At 56.9% G+C, this 15,765-nt stretch overlaps 1 protein-coding gene across 9 annotated transcripts in view; it reads left to right on the forward strand.

The window, feature by feature from the left end:
• Positions 1-15,765, forward strand: part of PRDM11 (PR/SET domain 11) — an 89,601-nt gene that overhangs the window by 54,551 nt on the left and 19,285 nt on the right. For 8 of the 9 annotated variants that reach the window (XM_023239785.2, XM_045039167.1, XM_045039168.1 and 5 more), the window contains one exon: positions 4,804-4,871. In XM_023239785.2, the coding sequence (XP_023095553.2) occupies positions 4,804-4,871 (68 nt within the window). Of the gene's footprint in view, positions 1-4,803; positions 4,872-8,771; positions 9,194-12,166; positions 14,419-15,765 lie in introns of those variants that run through there. The other variant, XM_045039171.1, reaches the window with a different exon arrangement.

Genomic DNA, 15,765 nt, shown 5'->3' on the forward strand with positions numbered 1-15,765 from the left:
GAGGGAGACACAGAATCTGAAGCAGGCTCCAGGCTCTGAGCTGTCAGCGCAGAGCCCGATGCGGGGCTTGAACTCACGGACCGTGAGATCGTGACCTGAGCCGAAGCCGGACGCTCAACCGACTGAGCCACCCAGGCGCCCCTCTGTGTGTTGTTTCTAGAAAACTCCTTGTGTAGCGAAAATGGCAAGGCTCCCTACGCGCTTCGGGACGGCGGTGAACCTTGGAGGGTGAATGAGTTGGAGGCAGAGACGGTCTTCAGCTACATCAGGTGTTTTCTTGAAGTGAACCAAGTGGGGACGGATGCGGCCCGGGGTCACTTATGTTGTCTCCAGCCGACGGGCACGCGGTTTTCAGCTGCGTTCCTCATTATAATTTCCGAATGCTTGAAAAATTTCATGAGTATTAATTTTTTAAGAGTAGGCGGTGAACCCTACCAGTGTCAAGGCTCACTGTGGCTGCAGCTCTTGAAGGGAAGAGGGAGGCCCATGCTGGGGAGGTAGGCGGGGACCAGGTTAAACGGGTCTCAAAGACCGTGGCCACGAGTGCAAATCTTAATGTTAAGTGTTTACGTGTGATACCCGCTGAGTGACGTGATGAGATTTACATCCACAAAGATTGCAGTGGCTGCTCTGAGGAGAAGTAGTGGAGAGTCGAGTCAAGGACGGCATCAGGGAGGTTAGTTAGGATCTCCTGTAGCTGTCTGGAAGAGAGCTCATGTCTCCCACCAGCACGGCCATGGGACGCCATGGAGTCAGAGGGGCCGTCTTGACATCTGCTGCCAGGATTTGCTGAGGGATTGGATGGGGGGGGCATTGAGAGAGCAAGAGGTGAAAGGTGACTTTCTTTGTCCTTTTTTTTTTTTAAACACCCTTTTCAAGGTCTAATTCACACACCATACAGTGTACCATTCACTGCTTTTTGGTGGGTATCGCTTTCTTTTTGAAACCCGCGTGGATGGTGGTTTCAAACACAGCAAAACCTCGGGTGGCAAGTAACTTGTTCTGCGAGTATTCCTCAAGATGGGCAAATGTTCCTAACTCGTTTTAACTTGATAAACAGATGATGTCTGGCGATACGAGTCATATGTGACACGGAACGTCCCCTGATCACAACTGAGCCAGTGTTCCTGAAATTCGCTTTGATGTACGAGTGCTTTGGCTTACGAGCATGTTTCTGGAACGAATTATGCTTGTGAACCAAGATTTAGTTGCTGTGATGACGAAAATAGGGGAGGAACGGGTTTGGGGGTGGGGCCTGGGGGAAGGGTACCTTGGGGGAGGTAAATTTGAGGTGCCTAAGAGGTAGGAGATATCCAAGGAAGGGAAGTCACGTGGGAAGTCAGGTATTCACACCTGGGTCTTGAGATAAAAATTGTGTGTAGTGAACAAATGAGAGTCTAGAGATAGATGTGAGTATCCAGAGTGAGAGTGTAGGTGAAGAAGGTGTGTGCGGAAGGGGCCGGGGGACTTCTAGGCAGATGCACCGAGAATTCACACTTTGACCAGCCCGACCCTTTTTCCCCCAAACACTACAACGAGAGTCTAAGAAAAACAAAAAAAGAGGAACCCCTCCCCAAGACTGAAGCTCCAAAACGAATAACAAATGAAGTCACGCTAAAATAAAAAGTATAGGGTATTCTGGAAATGAATTTAAAATAACCGTTTAGGGACGCCTGGGTGGCTCAGTCGGTTAAGCGGCCAACTTCGGCTCAGGTCATGATCTCACGGTTCGTGAGTGTGAACCCCACATCGGGCTCTGTACTGACAGCTCAGAGCCCGGATCCAGCGTCAGATCCTGTGTCTCCCTCGCTCTCTGCCCCTCTCCCACTCACGCTCTCTCTCTCTCAATCTCTCAGAAATAAATAAACATTAAAAAAGATTAAAAAAGAAAGAAAGAAAGAATAAAATAACCATTTAGGATTTGTATCAGGAATAGGCTTGGCTCTGAGTAGCTGAGATTCAAAATAACAGCAGCTCAAGCAAAATACGAGTTACATTTTTCTACTATGAATACATTGAATACATTTTGGGGCCGATGCGGTGGCTCTGCCTCAGTAAGTCCCCAGGGAACCAAGCTTGATCCCAGCTCATCACTATCTCAGTGTTTGGATTATCCTCATAGTCTGGTGAGTTGGTAGCTAGAACTCCAGCCATTACGTCTGCATTCCAGGCAGTAGGATGGTGGAAAGGCACGTATCAGCTGTTTTTTGAAGAAGTTTTCAAGAAGCTGACACATGACACTTCCAACTACATCCTATTGGCCAGAACTTAATTAATGGAGAAGCCAAGAAACGTATTCTGTTATTACACGTAGCCAAGGGCCCCGTTAGAATCCAGGGGTTCTGTTGCTGCGGACGAAGGAGGCAACAGATAATGAGGGATAACGAGCAGTCTCAGCCTTCGGATCCCTGAGGAAATGAAGGATAACACCCGCTGAAAAGAACAAAACAGCGGATTTTTGTTCGTGTGTTTGAATTTCAAACCTCTGCTCTTCGAAAGATATCATTAAGAGGATGAATAAACAAGCCTGCGATTAGGAGAAAACATTTGTAGGTCGTATGTCTGATGGTGGACTTGATCCAAAGTATATTTTCAAAAAACCCTCAAAACTCAATAATAAGGAAAAAACAACCAATTTCAAAAATGGGCAAAGATTCAAATAGACCCTTCACCGGAGAAGATATGCAGCTGACCAGTAAGTGCACAAAAAGATGTTCAACATCATTAGTCATCAGAGAAATAAAATTAAAACGACAAGGAGATACTGCTTCGTACCTATTAGAATGGCTGAAATAAAAAAGACTGTTCATGCCAAGTATTGGCAAGCATTGGGCCAGCTGGTGGGTCCATAGGCTGGTGTATGGAAATATAAAATGTTGCAGCCACTTTGGAAAACAGGTCAGCAATTTCTTAAAAGTTAAACGTATACTTTCTTTTTTTTTTTTTTCAACGTTTATTTATTTTTGGGACAGAGAGAGACAGAGCGTGAACGGGCGAGGGGCAGAGAGAGAGGGAGACACAGAATCGGAAACAGGCTCCAGGCTCTGAGCCATCAGCCCAGAGCCCGACGCGGGGCTCGAACTCCTGGACCGCGAGATCGTGACCTGGCTGAAGTCGGACGCTTAACCGACTGCGCCACCCAGGCGCCCCGAAAGTTAAACATATACTTTCCACGTGACCCAGCCATTCCACTGCTAGGTATCTGCCCACAAGAAATGTGCGTGTCTACAGAGAGATTTGTAACTGGATTCTCATAGCAGATTTATTTGTAATAGCTGAAAACTAGACACAACCCAAATGTCCATCAGTAAGTAGATACAAAGGCAAATTGTGGCACATCCAAACAATGAAATACTACTTACCAGTACAAAGGCGTGAACTCGGATGCGCCCATCAATATGGACAAATCTCAGAATTGTGCTGAGCGAAAGAAGCTAGACATGGCTGCTATTTGATTTCATTTGTGTAAAATCCTAGAGAACACAGAGTAATTTTTAGCGACAAGAAGGAGCTTGCTGGTTGCCTGTGGACTGGGGATGGGAGGTATGGAAGGGGGCAGGAGGGGAGGTTCTGGAGCACAGAGACACTTAGGGGTGATGGATATGTTTGTTTTCTTGCTTGTGGCAGTGGGTGTATACATTTGTCCAAATGTATCAAATGGGTACATTATATGTCAATTATACTTCAATAACACTGTTAGGAAAGGAGAAAAGGAATGTGACATTATGAAACAGAGGTGGAATGACCAAAAGGTGGCTACGAAGATGCTGGGAATGAAAAATACTCATTGCATTAAAAGTTCTCATTTAGAAAGGAAGACAAAAAAGAAAGGAAGAAGCTTCATATGTGGATAAATTCTCAACTAGACACAGTCGAAGAGAGAATTAGTGAATTGGAAGAGAGTTCTAAGGAATAGTCCCAGAGCACTGCCAAAAAGAGAGAGAGAGAGAAACAGAGAAAGGTAGTTAAAAGACATGAGGAATACTCCTAAATATGTTTCCTAGAAATCCTACACGAAGAAACTGGAGACAGTGACTCAGAAGCTGTATTCGTGAACGTAAGAGTTTTTCAAAATTTTCGAGAATTGAAGAAGTAGGTTTTCATCAAGTAGCTCCTCAAGTAATGAGAATTCTAAGAAAATAAATCTCCACTTCAAAACCACAGAGGGAAACTGCAGAAAATCAAAAATGAAGGGCAAGTCTCACATTTTACCAGAGATGGCCGATCCACAAAGGAACAACAATACGTTGCTGAACAGCCTAGGGGCAGCCTTTTGGGCGATCTTCCAGGTGCCGAAAGAAAATAAAACAATCTGCTTAGAATTCCATACCCAGCTGAACTCTGATTCCAATGTGATGAGGAAATAGGACATTTTCCAGGAGAAAAGAGCCCGGCCCAACCCTGAGGCTGTTGAGGATTTAGAGGCTGGCAAGAGGAGGAGCCCTCTCACATCCCATGTGCTCAGTCATCCGGTGCTGGCCTCTGTGCCTCACAGAAGCTAGAAGAGAGAAGGGGGGGGTGGGGGGGTGGATCCAACTTTCATGGTGGCCGTGCGTGGCTACTGGAAATGCTGCTCATTGGCCCTGTTGCCGGGTCTGTTATCAGCACCGGAGAGGAAGATGGGATTCCTGGCCCTAGCTAGGGTTTCATCCTACAGCAGTGGGGGCATGGTAGCAGGAGGTCAAGAGGAGGGGAGGGGAGGTAGCAGATGGGCCAGGCCCCTGACCCTGGCGTGGGGAGGAGCCCAGGGACACGAGAGCCTCTGCAGGGTGGCCCCTTCTAGACTCTCTCTCTGTCTTCCAGATTGTGGACAAGAATAACCGCTACAAGTCCATAGATGGGTCAGACGAGACTAAAGCCAACTGGATGAGGTGAGTCCTGCTCTCTGCTGCTGATTTCCCGGGAGCCTTGCCCAAACTCTGGAGAGGAAGCCAAAGGAGTGTGCTGGGCCTCTGCGGTCCCCAGCGGTGGAGGCCCCTGAAGGCCCTGGGACTGCCGTTTGCAGGGTTTGGGATGTGTCTAGTTCTGGGGGACCCTCTTGCTTCCCCGGCCTTCCATCAGGGGGCTCTGGAAGAGGCCGGTGGGTTACAAGGACCCCTAGAGGCTTCACATTTGTCCCTGTGTCTGGAGTACCCAGGGCCCCCAGCTCCGGGCAGCATTCCCACCAAGGAGGGGCCCCCCCCTCCACCCAGGATCCCTCTCAGAGGGCAGACTCCTGACGTAGGGGTGCAGGGCTCATCCCACTACAGCTGCCAACAGTTGTTTAAATGGCCTCCGTGGGAAAGGAGGCTCCCAGCACAGTCTCAGCTCAGTTTTGGATGGCCCTTGCTGCCCAGGCGTGAGTACTTTCAAGAGTGGTTTTACAGCGGGCTGGTGTTGGGGACAGAAGTTTGTGCCAGAAGGATCCTTAATGGCCAGAGAGAGCAGGAGACTGGCCCAGGGTCACCCAGGGGTGGCTGCACTGAGCCTCTGGAACCGAGGACCCAGCTCACGGCTCTCCTTTTGGTTCTGTGCCGTTGGCCTGTGCGGTGTGCCGGGGCCCGGCCCAGAGGGGTCTGCGGGCCGGGTGAGGGGTCAGACTGGTGTTGGTGCCTTGCCCGGGAATGGTGGCAGGATCTGGGTTGGGAGGGAAGGGAGGTCTCGGATGGCCACACGTGGGGACACCGTGGATCGGGCCTCTGTCGGCGTTTGCGCAGTTGTGTGACCCGTGGCGGCTGGGGGGCGCAGGAGAGGTTGTGTTTGGAGGGAGGGCAGTCAGAGACCTCCTGAGAGGGAGTTTGCCATATTTAAACTCCGACACCTTCGAAGCAAACAGGGAGAGAAGGTGGTTCGCACTGGGGAGTCTATGGTGAGGTCTGCTGTCCCCTTCCCTGGAGCCTTACCGCCCCGCCCACCTGTGCTCCCCACCCGGGAGCCATCGATGGCAGATGCAGGGAGGATGGCGAGAGGGGCTGCGGTTTACCCTGTTCGGAGCACAGTAGGATCTGTTCTCTTATTGTCGGAGGAGCTATTCTCATTGCCACTTAACAGGTGCAGAAGCAGAGGTGCCCCGGGGACAGGTGACCCCTGTGTCACAGTATAGGGATGCACGCTCCCTCCCTCCAGCCCCCTTTCACGTAATCGGGTCAGCCACTGCCCTGAAAGTGCTCCAAGAAGGCCCTGGACACCCTCCTAACTCCTTCTCCCCGACCACTGGGCACCGGTCAGCTCGGCACTTGCATAGGAGACCCCGTAACTGGGCGCCCTCGATGGATTTGCCCTCCCAGTCCTCCCAGGACTCACACCTTCCACCGTGGAGATTGGTTTTTCCTAATAAAGTTGTTGAATGAAGAAGGCACAGACAATATGGTGCGAGGGCCCAGATCAAAGAGGAGGGGGCCTTGGAGATGGGCCTTCAAAGGGGCCACGTTTTCATTTGAGGGCACTGTGACCAGAGACACGGAAGTGGGGACCAGACCCCTGGCCTGGGCTCCTATTCCCTATTGCTGCGTCTGGCTCTAGACAAGCAAAGGAGAGGGTGTCTGGGCACAGTCTAGTGTCAGGCCTTTCTGCACCGCTGCTTTCGAGACTCTAGAAGCTTTGCCGACGAGCTGGTTCTGTTCCACGCTCCCCCCCCCCCCGCCCCCCGCCGATCTTTCAGCCTGGGGGCAAGGCTTTCCCACAAGCCCCAAAGAAAGACACCATCTGAACTAACTGAGCCATCATCTGATGCCCCTGAGATTCTGACTTAATTGGGCTGGGGAGGAGCCCACAGTTATCGGTCTTTTTTAAAGCTCTCCATGGGGATTCTGATGTGCCGCTAGGGTGGAGAACCACTACCCTGTACTGATCTTCATGCCACAGTGGTAAACTGAGGCCCGGGGCAGGGCGAGATCTTACTCAAGATCACGAGGACGCTGGCAGAACCAGGACTTGAATCCGCCCCTGGACTTCTGGGCCGGTGTTCTTTCTGCTCGCGCACAGGGTCCAGCCAAAGCATGGCCTCCTGGACTCCGTGTGGGGTGGCTTCGGCTACTGCTCCCTTGCCGGCATGGGGTCTGTCCGATTCCCGTTCTGTCCCAGCTGCCGGCCCTGTTGCAATGCACGATGGTGCCAGGGTAGCCACAGGTGGTGCCCCCGCCCATCTCATCTACGACTCAAGGTGTGGGTTGAGGTTGGGTACGCGGTTTGTTGCCGTGGAGATGTCCCTCTGGTGGTGGTTGGAGGGGAAAGCCGGTTCATCCTGGGAACCTGCCTTCCCCCTTAGGGTATAGCTTCCTTCCGCTGTATAGCTCATTCCACTTTGCAGACGCTTTCACTTGTACTGTTACAACCCAGGGGCTCGTGGATGATTGAATGGAGTTGGTTAGTGTTTTGAAACACTTAAGTGGTGGGCCGGGAAGAGAACGGGCGTCAACGTAATGAGGGTTGACTTGGTGGCCTCCCTACGCCAGGTGCTGTACATCCGTGTCATCGGTGGTCTGAAACCGGGGGCTGTTTTGCTTGGGGGCACTTTGGGGTTGTCACATCGAGCCAGGGAGGCTGATAAACATCCTAATGAGCCAGGATGTCCGTCCCACCCACCCACAAAGAATTTTCTAGCCCCAACTGCCAATAGTGGTGAGACTGAAAAACCCCCATGACTTCCTCCTGGCTGCCCTGGGAGGTGGCGCTAGAATCACGAGCCTCATTGTCTAGACGGGGAAGGGGGTGGGCACCAGAGGCTCAGCCCCTAGTTCCAGGTCTGTCTGAGTGCAAGGCCCGGACCACGGTCCCTGTCTTGGCCGGGTAACAAAGCCCCGACCTTCCTTTCGCCTGAGCTGTGGCGTTGTGGGTAGATGACGCGGAGAGGTAAAGGCTGAAGGATCTCTGTGCCCCTAGCCTCCCGCTGTGGTTTTGGGGGCAGCTGGAGGAGTGAACGGGGCTCCAGGTTCCCCTCCATGTGTTGGGTTCCTCTCTTGGGTTGCTCTTGCTCAAGCGGCCCCTGGCTCCTCTGTGCACGTGGAAGCCAAGGTCACTCCTGGTCTCCATCAAAGGGGAACTTGTCTCCCGGTGGCTGCTCACGGGCCGCTCGCGTCCTACCCACGAGCTGCCCAAAGGTCACCGCAGCTCACCCCGAAACGAGCTGACCCCAGCTGGAGGGGAGCCTACACCCACATCCGGCGGAAGGCGGGGACGGGGCCTGGGGAGGACTTGGAGGCCGGGGAAGGAGACAAAGAGAGCCGCAGGGCAGAAAACGCTTTCTGTGACCACACCCTAATCGCTGGCATCGCCCGGCGAGGAGATTGAAACATCCCCCTGTTTCAGTACTCTTCCTGTGAGCCATCTGTAGCGACCTTGGCCCGGTCCGAACCCCAGTAAGGACCCTTTCTCCCTCTTCGGGGCTTTAACGCTCTTCGTCACTCTGCTTTCCCCTGTCTGGTGACAGCCCCGAAGGTGGGGTGGTTGTCCCTCCTGACCCGGCTGGGGAGAGAGGCCGGGAGGGGCTGAGCCAAGCGCCCCGACTGCCGGGGCCAGCCAGGGCCACCCAGGGCCACGGCAGGGCCCGACACCGGGCCGTCCGGCGCGGGCCGCGTTTCCACCCACTCCGCCGCACCTCTGCTGCCCGCCTGCCCTCTGAGGAGTAGTGGAAGGGGCCTCTCGCTAGGAGGAGGGTGTGGTGGTGGTGAGCAGGCCAGGGTGCCCGGGTGCCTCCTGGCTCCCCAGCTGGGGGCCGGCGATTAGGAAGGAGGAGGACCGCCCGCGCTGACGGTCATTTACCCAATTGTGCTTTGTGGGATATTCAACCCAAGGAATGTGGCGCCCCTGGCTGAGCGCAAGAGGAAGCCCAAGTTCTCCAAGGAGGAGCTGGACATTCTGGTCACGGAGGTGACCCACCACGAAGCGGTTCTCTTTGGGAGGGAGACCATGCGGCTGTCCCATGCCGACAGGGACAAGATTTGGGAAGGCATAGCTCGGAAAATCACCTCCGTCAGCCAGGTGCCCCGCTCCGTCAAGGACATTAAGCACAGATGGGATGACATGAAACGGAGGACCAAGGACAAGCTGGCCTTCATGCAGCAGTCTCTGTCGGGCCCCGGGGCCGGGGGCCGGGCCCCCGCCATCGTGCTCACTGCCCACGAGAGGGCCATCGAGTCAGCGCTGCTCACGGCCCGTTCTGGGCACAGCTTCCCCAGGGCGGAACTGGACGGCACCGACAGCCCCTCGACCAGCTGTGAGTACCACCTGCCTCCCTCCCCGGGCTCCCGCTGCCCAGCCTCCTCCGCCCCTGCCGTCCCCCCCTTCCCTGGCCTTCTCCTGTCTCTGTCCCTCTCCGTCTCGTCCAGTCTTCCCATGCACCCGTCCCTCCTTCCCCCGCTCTGTCTTCTCCACCCCTTTCCGTTCATTCATTCTAGAATATTTCCTGAACTCTGTGCCAGGAGCTGTGCTAGGAGCTGGGAAGACAGCGTTGTATATAAATCCTTCACGGGCCCCGCTCTGGGGTTGTCCCTAGACTCGTGGGAATAAACAAGCTTTAAGTCATTGTACAAGGACAGTTGTAATGAAGGGATGAAGGGCGAACGCCGGAAGTCCTTAGAGCGGGGCTGACGACCCGGGCCACCTGCGCAGTGTCCCTGGGGCCCTGCACGTGCAAGGGCACCGTGCGGGGGGTTCATGCTCTGCTGTTGGCCTCCTGAAATTCACACTGGGTTTTGAACACGGTGCCCTGTATTCAAGTGTTGCATTTGGCCGTGCCAGTTATGTAGCAGCCCCGCCTGAGAGCAAGGGGGCCGGGGAGCTGGCTGTCCTCGGGGGCCGAGGAGGGCCTCCCAGGAGTGACAGTTGCACTGACTTGCGAAGGGTGAGTAAGAGTTAACCAGGCCTCGGCATGGGGCGCCGGGAGGGGAGCGGGGAGCCTCCAGGCTGAGAACTGCATGTACGAGGCCCCCGCATCAGGAAGGCGCTTGGCACGTTCCAGGACAGAGAGGAACCAGGGAAGCCCAGTGTAGCAGGCGTGGGGGAGGGGGTGCGGGGGGAAGCCAGCCAAGTCTTCAGGGCCCAGGCCACGGAGGGGGTGGGGGGGGAGATGAGTTCCTGCTCTCTCTCTCCCTAACCTCTTCATTCTGTGTTCTTTTCTGTGCGTCTGCGCCCACTCCTCTCTGCCCTCTGCCTCTTTCTCCCCCCTCTAAGGCTCTCTCTCAGATCTCTCCGGCTCACCAGGTTCCCTCCCTGTCCTTACCGCCCCCGTGCCCTTCTCCACCCCTCTTCTGCTTTATTCACCTCTGCTTCCCGTGACCCAGGATGGACTTGGATGCAGGGGCCTGACTGTGGAATCTCCTGGCCCAGCAGGCTGTAGTTGGGGCTGTGGTTCCATCTGGGACTCCCCTGAATGGGGAGCGGTCGAGACCCTTCTGTGGTGGGACTGCACCCCCTTCTCCCCACACATCCCCCCACCTTCGGCCCACGGTCCCAACGGGAGTCTGGCCTACGATAGACGGAGCAGGGCAGGAAGACTGCAAGTCGGCGGCTGGGCAGCCCGGGGAAGGTGGTTCACAAGGACCCCGTCTTCCCTCCCGCGGCCCTCTGCTGTTGGGATGGGGATCGCACTAATTTCCTGTTTGGCTGGGGCTCCTGACAGGTGGCCCCTCAGAGTCCGTTCTTCAGGACTGGGAAAGGAACGGAGGCCGTCTACTCTGACTCCCTTGCTATGTAGATGAGGCAGATAAGTTCCAGAAACAGAGGTGGCCCCCCCCAGCTAGATTCAGAACCAGGACTCGAGCCCAGGTCTGCCAGCTCCCTACGAATTGGCGTTGTGCTAAGCTTCAGGGTGATTCCACCCACTTAGGAGAAAAAAGACGGGGGCCTGGCAGCCAGGGCCGTCCGTTCCCTAAATCCTGCCCTGCTCCTTCTTCCATCTCCCCGAGAAGGTAATGAGGTTACCAAATGTGACCTGGGCTGGGCAGGGGGCCCGGGACCCCTCCACCGCAGACTTGGCCAGGCCCCCGTTTCCCGGCCGGTCGACCAGCTGTTACAGCAACGAGGCCAGGGGCTCTGTGGAAGGAGGCCCTGGAAGGGGGGTGGGGGGGAAGCACCATCGCCTCGGCCCCGCTCACTCCTTCCAGCCCTGCCACGCCAGAACGGGTGTCCTGGGATCCCCGGGGGGCTGGCAGCTATCCCACCAAGTGCGGTTATGAATCACTGGGCTCTTCTCCCAAAGGGAGGCCCTGGGACCCTGGGGAGGCACGCATGTGTGCGGCTGGGGACGAGATGAGTCAGTCTTCTCGGTCACCTCCCCTGGGGGGTGGTTCTGAATTTAGCCCCTCTGGTGCAGGGAACCTGCATACTTGTTATTCCTGCCGTGGGAATCAGCTCATAACCTTGCTCACAAGAGAGCCAAGGCCTGGGTGTTGCAGGGGCCCCGGTCCCTCCCTGTGACTGGCCGTCTGTGTGGAGGTGCCTTGCAAGCCTTCAGGGTGAGAGCCTTGCTTCTTCCCTGGGCGGCCCGCCTCGGGGGTCTCGGGGGACATCAGGACCCGCTGCAGAGGTGGCTCTCCTGCTCTGCGCCCTCCAGCCGCGTCACTCCTTTCCTATCCCTTGCCTCCCGACTCCAGACTGCCCGGGGCCTGTCCCCCTCCCCGTGACTTTAAAACTGCAGATTCTAGCAAGGCCACGAGGTGGCCCAAGCGAGTCAAGACAGAACTCCGAGTGCCTTTTGGCGGGTGTCACTCTTCCGGCTTTGCCAAGCTCCTTCGTGTCCGTTCTCTTGTTTAATTTTCTTGACAACCCTGTTAGGCGGGCAAGCGGCTGGGTAGATCAAGACAGAGCGGTTGTGATCTTTGCTCTGCAGAAACTGAGTCGCAGAGGGACGAAGTGAGCGAGCGGGTTGACTTGCTGTCACTGGGACTGGTGTCTCCAAGTCCCCCGACCTGGGCCCTCCCGCAAGCGTGTTGCTGTTCCCGTGAAAGGAAGGGGGCCTGGGCAGCGCTCACCCTTGTCCCCCGGGGTGCCGGGCCCGCACACCTTCAGGGATTTGGGGAGCAGGTGTTTGTGGGTCGGTGCAGGGGAGCAGGCAGGTGCTGAATTAGGCTCGGGGGTGGCCGGGCAGGGGGATTATAGGGCGACTTGGCGGGGGGGGGGGCCAAAGCCCAGAGCCGCCCCCTTTCTCTCTGTTGTAATCATTTGCCCTTCTTTGTTTCTATCCCGCAAGATGATGAAGATGAGGAGGCCCCGGGGCCCTCGAGGCAGCCTCTGCGGGTGCCCCGGCAGCGGTCACCAGAGGAAGAGGCCCACCTGGCCAGGCCTACCCTGCTCCGCTCATCGTCCTCCTCAGACCAGTCCGAGATGGTGGGCCCCAAGCCAGAGGCCCTATCCCGGCCCTCACCGCAGGCCCAGGCTGCCTGCAGGACCCCTCGGCCGCACCCCAGCCCGCCCGGCACGGGCCTTGACTGGCAGCTCCTCCATGCCTACGTCCGGCAGACCGAGGTCCTCCAGCAGTTCTGCCAGGAGCTGGTGACCGTGCACCGGGACATGGCGAACAGCATGCGTTCCATCGGCCAGACCGTGGCGGAGCTGACCGGCCGCGTCGGTCAGGTGTGCCAGACGCTGACGGAGATCCGAGACGGGGTCCAGGCATCTCAGCGGGGGCCAGACGGGGTAGCCCCCGCGGGCTCTACCCCTCAGGTCGAGGCCCCCCCGGCAGAGCCCCCGCAGGCTCCCCCGGCGCCAGCCCCCGCACGGACTACCAGGTCTCGGAAGAGAAAGCACAACTTCTGACCCGGCCGGTCTCCAGTAGGAGGAAGAGAGACGGGGGTGGGGGGACGGGTGCCTGGCCTTGCGACGGGAGCCAGTCTCCCGTGTCCGGGACCGATGACCCTTGTAGGATGCTGGGGAGGCGGCCACCTCCTCCCCGAGTGCAGGCCAGCTGCCCTGGGCTCCAACGGAGTGTGTACTGAGCCTCGCTCCCTCGTCTTCGGCAGATGCTGAAGATGCAGGGAAAGCGACCTGCCCGACGCTTGCTTGCCCCAGGGCGTCAGCCTCCTCTTGGTCCGCACCCACGGACCCCGCGGCGAGCCTTGCGGGGAAGAGGGGAGCAAGAGGGGGGAGCGCCTGAATGGACTCCTGCTTGCCGACCGCAGGGCTGCCACGGCTGCCTCCCACGCCCTGATTCCGCTGCTTCCGAAGGGGGCGAAGCTTGAGGACGGGCAGGGGGAGCTCAGCCCTTCCGGGAGGGGTGCGTCCTCCCCTTCCCCAGGGCTCTGAGTGCGGCGGGTGGTGCCCCTGCCTTGGCCTTCCGCTTGCCCTTGCGGTGCGTGTGCTCAGCTGCTGTGCTTGCCTTTTGTGGAAGGGGATGGCGTCGGAGGAAGGCGAAGACTCCCCGGAGTTCTTAGAGGAGCACCTTATGCTTTCCCTGCGTTTGCAGGTGTGTGGTCTCAGTGGGTTCTCAGGACAGCCGGAGAGGCAGCCAAGCCGGGTATCGTTGTCACCGTTATTACTGCCATCACCTGCATTTCCTAGACGATCAGTGACACGACAGTTAGTGGGCGGGGCGGGGTGGGGGGGGGGGGCGCCAGGACTGGAAGCCAGGTCTGCGGATGGGTCCAGCTCCCCTGTCAGAGGCCAGATCGGGAGTCGGGAGGGGTGCCGCGCCTCGCCTGCCCACGCCTCGGCTCTCCTGGGTGCCGGTGGGAGGCTACGGCAGCCTCCGGGCGGTGAATCCACCCACCCGGCTCTGGCACTAAAGCTAACGGCCGGGGGGGCGGGGGGGCTGGGGAGAGGCAGGGCCCAAGCCTCAGCACCCACAAGGTGACTCCTCTTCTGGCGTCTGTAAGAACCCAGCAAGGCTCCCGTGCCCCCCAAGTTCCAGCATGCCTTGCCTCCGCTTGCTTGGGCTGCAAATGCATTAGCTACACATATCTCTAGCTTCACGTTTCATTTCGGAGTGTGGGGGGAGAGCCGGGTTCCTCGAGTCCCGGAGGGAGGTGGGGGAGGCAGTCACAAGCTTAGCTCTGACCCAGGTTGTAGCTCGGCTCTGTGTCCTCTTTGCTCCCTGGCCTGAGGCTGACCCTAGCAGAAGCTCCCCTCCCCCGGCCGGCCCTCCATCTATCTCCCCCACGCCTGCCCCCTAGAGCCCGAGTGGGGGCCGGGAGGACTGCCGTACCCAGTGCCTGCTGTGGCTGTTCCTGGAGTGCTGCTTCTGAACCCAGACCGAGCTTGGTCCCAGGGAGAGAGCTCGGAGGGCAAACCGCTAGGTCCCCGTGTCCTCAGCCTCCATCGCCCCACTCTGTGGTCCTCTGGGGGTTCCTGCCACCCCAAAGCGAACAGTCCCCAGTCCGACAGCCCAGTGGCTTGATTATTGCCTGGCATTCCCCTGCCCTCCCAATGCTGGAATCAAAGATTGCCTTCCCAAGTATTTTTGTTAAGACGGCAATAAAAAGAAATTGATCTCACACTTGGAACACACCCAGTCTCCAGGATCTTTCTTTGGTGTGTATTCTCTTTCTTCGCTTCCTGTGAAAACCTCAAGGCCCCCAGAGCAGGGGTTAGATGATGGAGGGAGAGCATGCTGGCCACAGGGGCTCGAGTGCCCCTGCCATTTCCGGGATTCCGGAAGCACTCAGATGCCCCGTATTCGGCACCAGGCTAGCCCTGTAAGGAAAAGAAAGGAACCCGTGAGCTGAGCGAGACGAACAGCCACGTCTGAAACCACTGAGCTGTATTTTATTAAAGTCTTTGCACAGTGAGAGTGAGATGTTGCTAAGTGAATTTTTGCCTTTTGTTCCCTGGAAGAAGTTAGGGGTCCTGCGGGGGGAAAAAAATCACTATTTCCGGCAGGAGGCTCCAGATGGTCAGGGGCTATCCATTCGCCAGTGAACTTCAGGGACCACTCTGAGGCGTGACCTTTTTTTTTTTGGACACCTCCCCACAGATCCTAGTATCCGTCTGTCACAGGCAAGACCCTGCCCACAGAGATCTGAGGCTTTCGAAGTAACCAGAGTGGCTCCCCTCTGGGTCCCTTTGGGAGTCTCCTTAGAAGACAAGGGCCTCCTAACCTGGGAGTTGCCCTGGCTACTGCCAGTCACACAGAGAGCTTCTCCCAAGCAGGAAACCCCCACGCCCTGACCAGGGATCTGTCCCCTCTCTGGAAAGTTCCAGCCTGCCTTTGACCTCTTGGAATCCAGGTCCTCCTCTTCTGTTCTCGGCCGAAAAGGATGACCATGGAAATCAAAATTACTCGATTTCCACAAGAGGCAAAGATCCTGTGAAACCAGGCCCAGGATCTTCTCCAGCAAGGTGTAGGTACTGACTGGCCTTTCCCTCTGGTCCTGGGGAGGGAAGAGATCAAGTTGGAAGCAAAGGGGACAGAGAGACGAAGAGCCTATGAACTTCAGATGGAATTTCATTAGAGTCTTTTTCTAGGCTTCAGTGGGGCACTGTGGGTCTAGCACATCAAAACAGGAAGGGGAAACTGAGGCCAGTGGACGGAAGGCAACGGGCAGCCAATTTCAGCTTGAGATGGGGAAGTCCCGCCTAAGAATCCGAGGCCTCCAGCCGCACTCAAGGCCGGCTGCGTGACGTTCTGTCAGCGTTTGGGTGACCATCTGGTGGGTGGGTGCATGACCCAAAGACCCGCCCAGCTCAGAGACCTAAATGCACGGGAGAAAACAGAGCCCCGCCCCTTCTCGGTCAGTCTTTCCCATTCCTGCCTCCGTGAGTGGCACATCTTCCTCTCCGTCAGAGACCTACCCCCTGAGCAGGAATGTCTGAGCCTGGCCTTTGTCTGCCCCCACTCCAACAAAATGGATGCCC

The sequence above is a fragment of the Felis catus genome, chromosome D1 (genome assembly GCF_018350175.1).
Source record: "Felis catus isolate Fca126 chromosome D1, F.catus_Fca126_mat1.0, whole genome shotgun sequence".
Taxonomy (NCBI): domain Eukaryota; kingdom Metazoa; phylum Chordata; class Mammalia; order Carnivora; family Felidae; genus Felis; species Felis catus.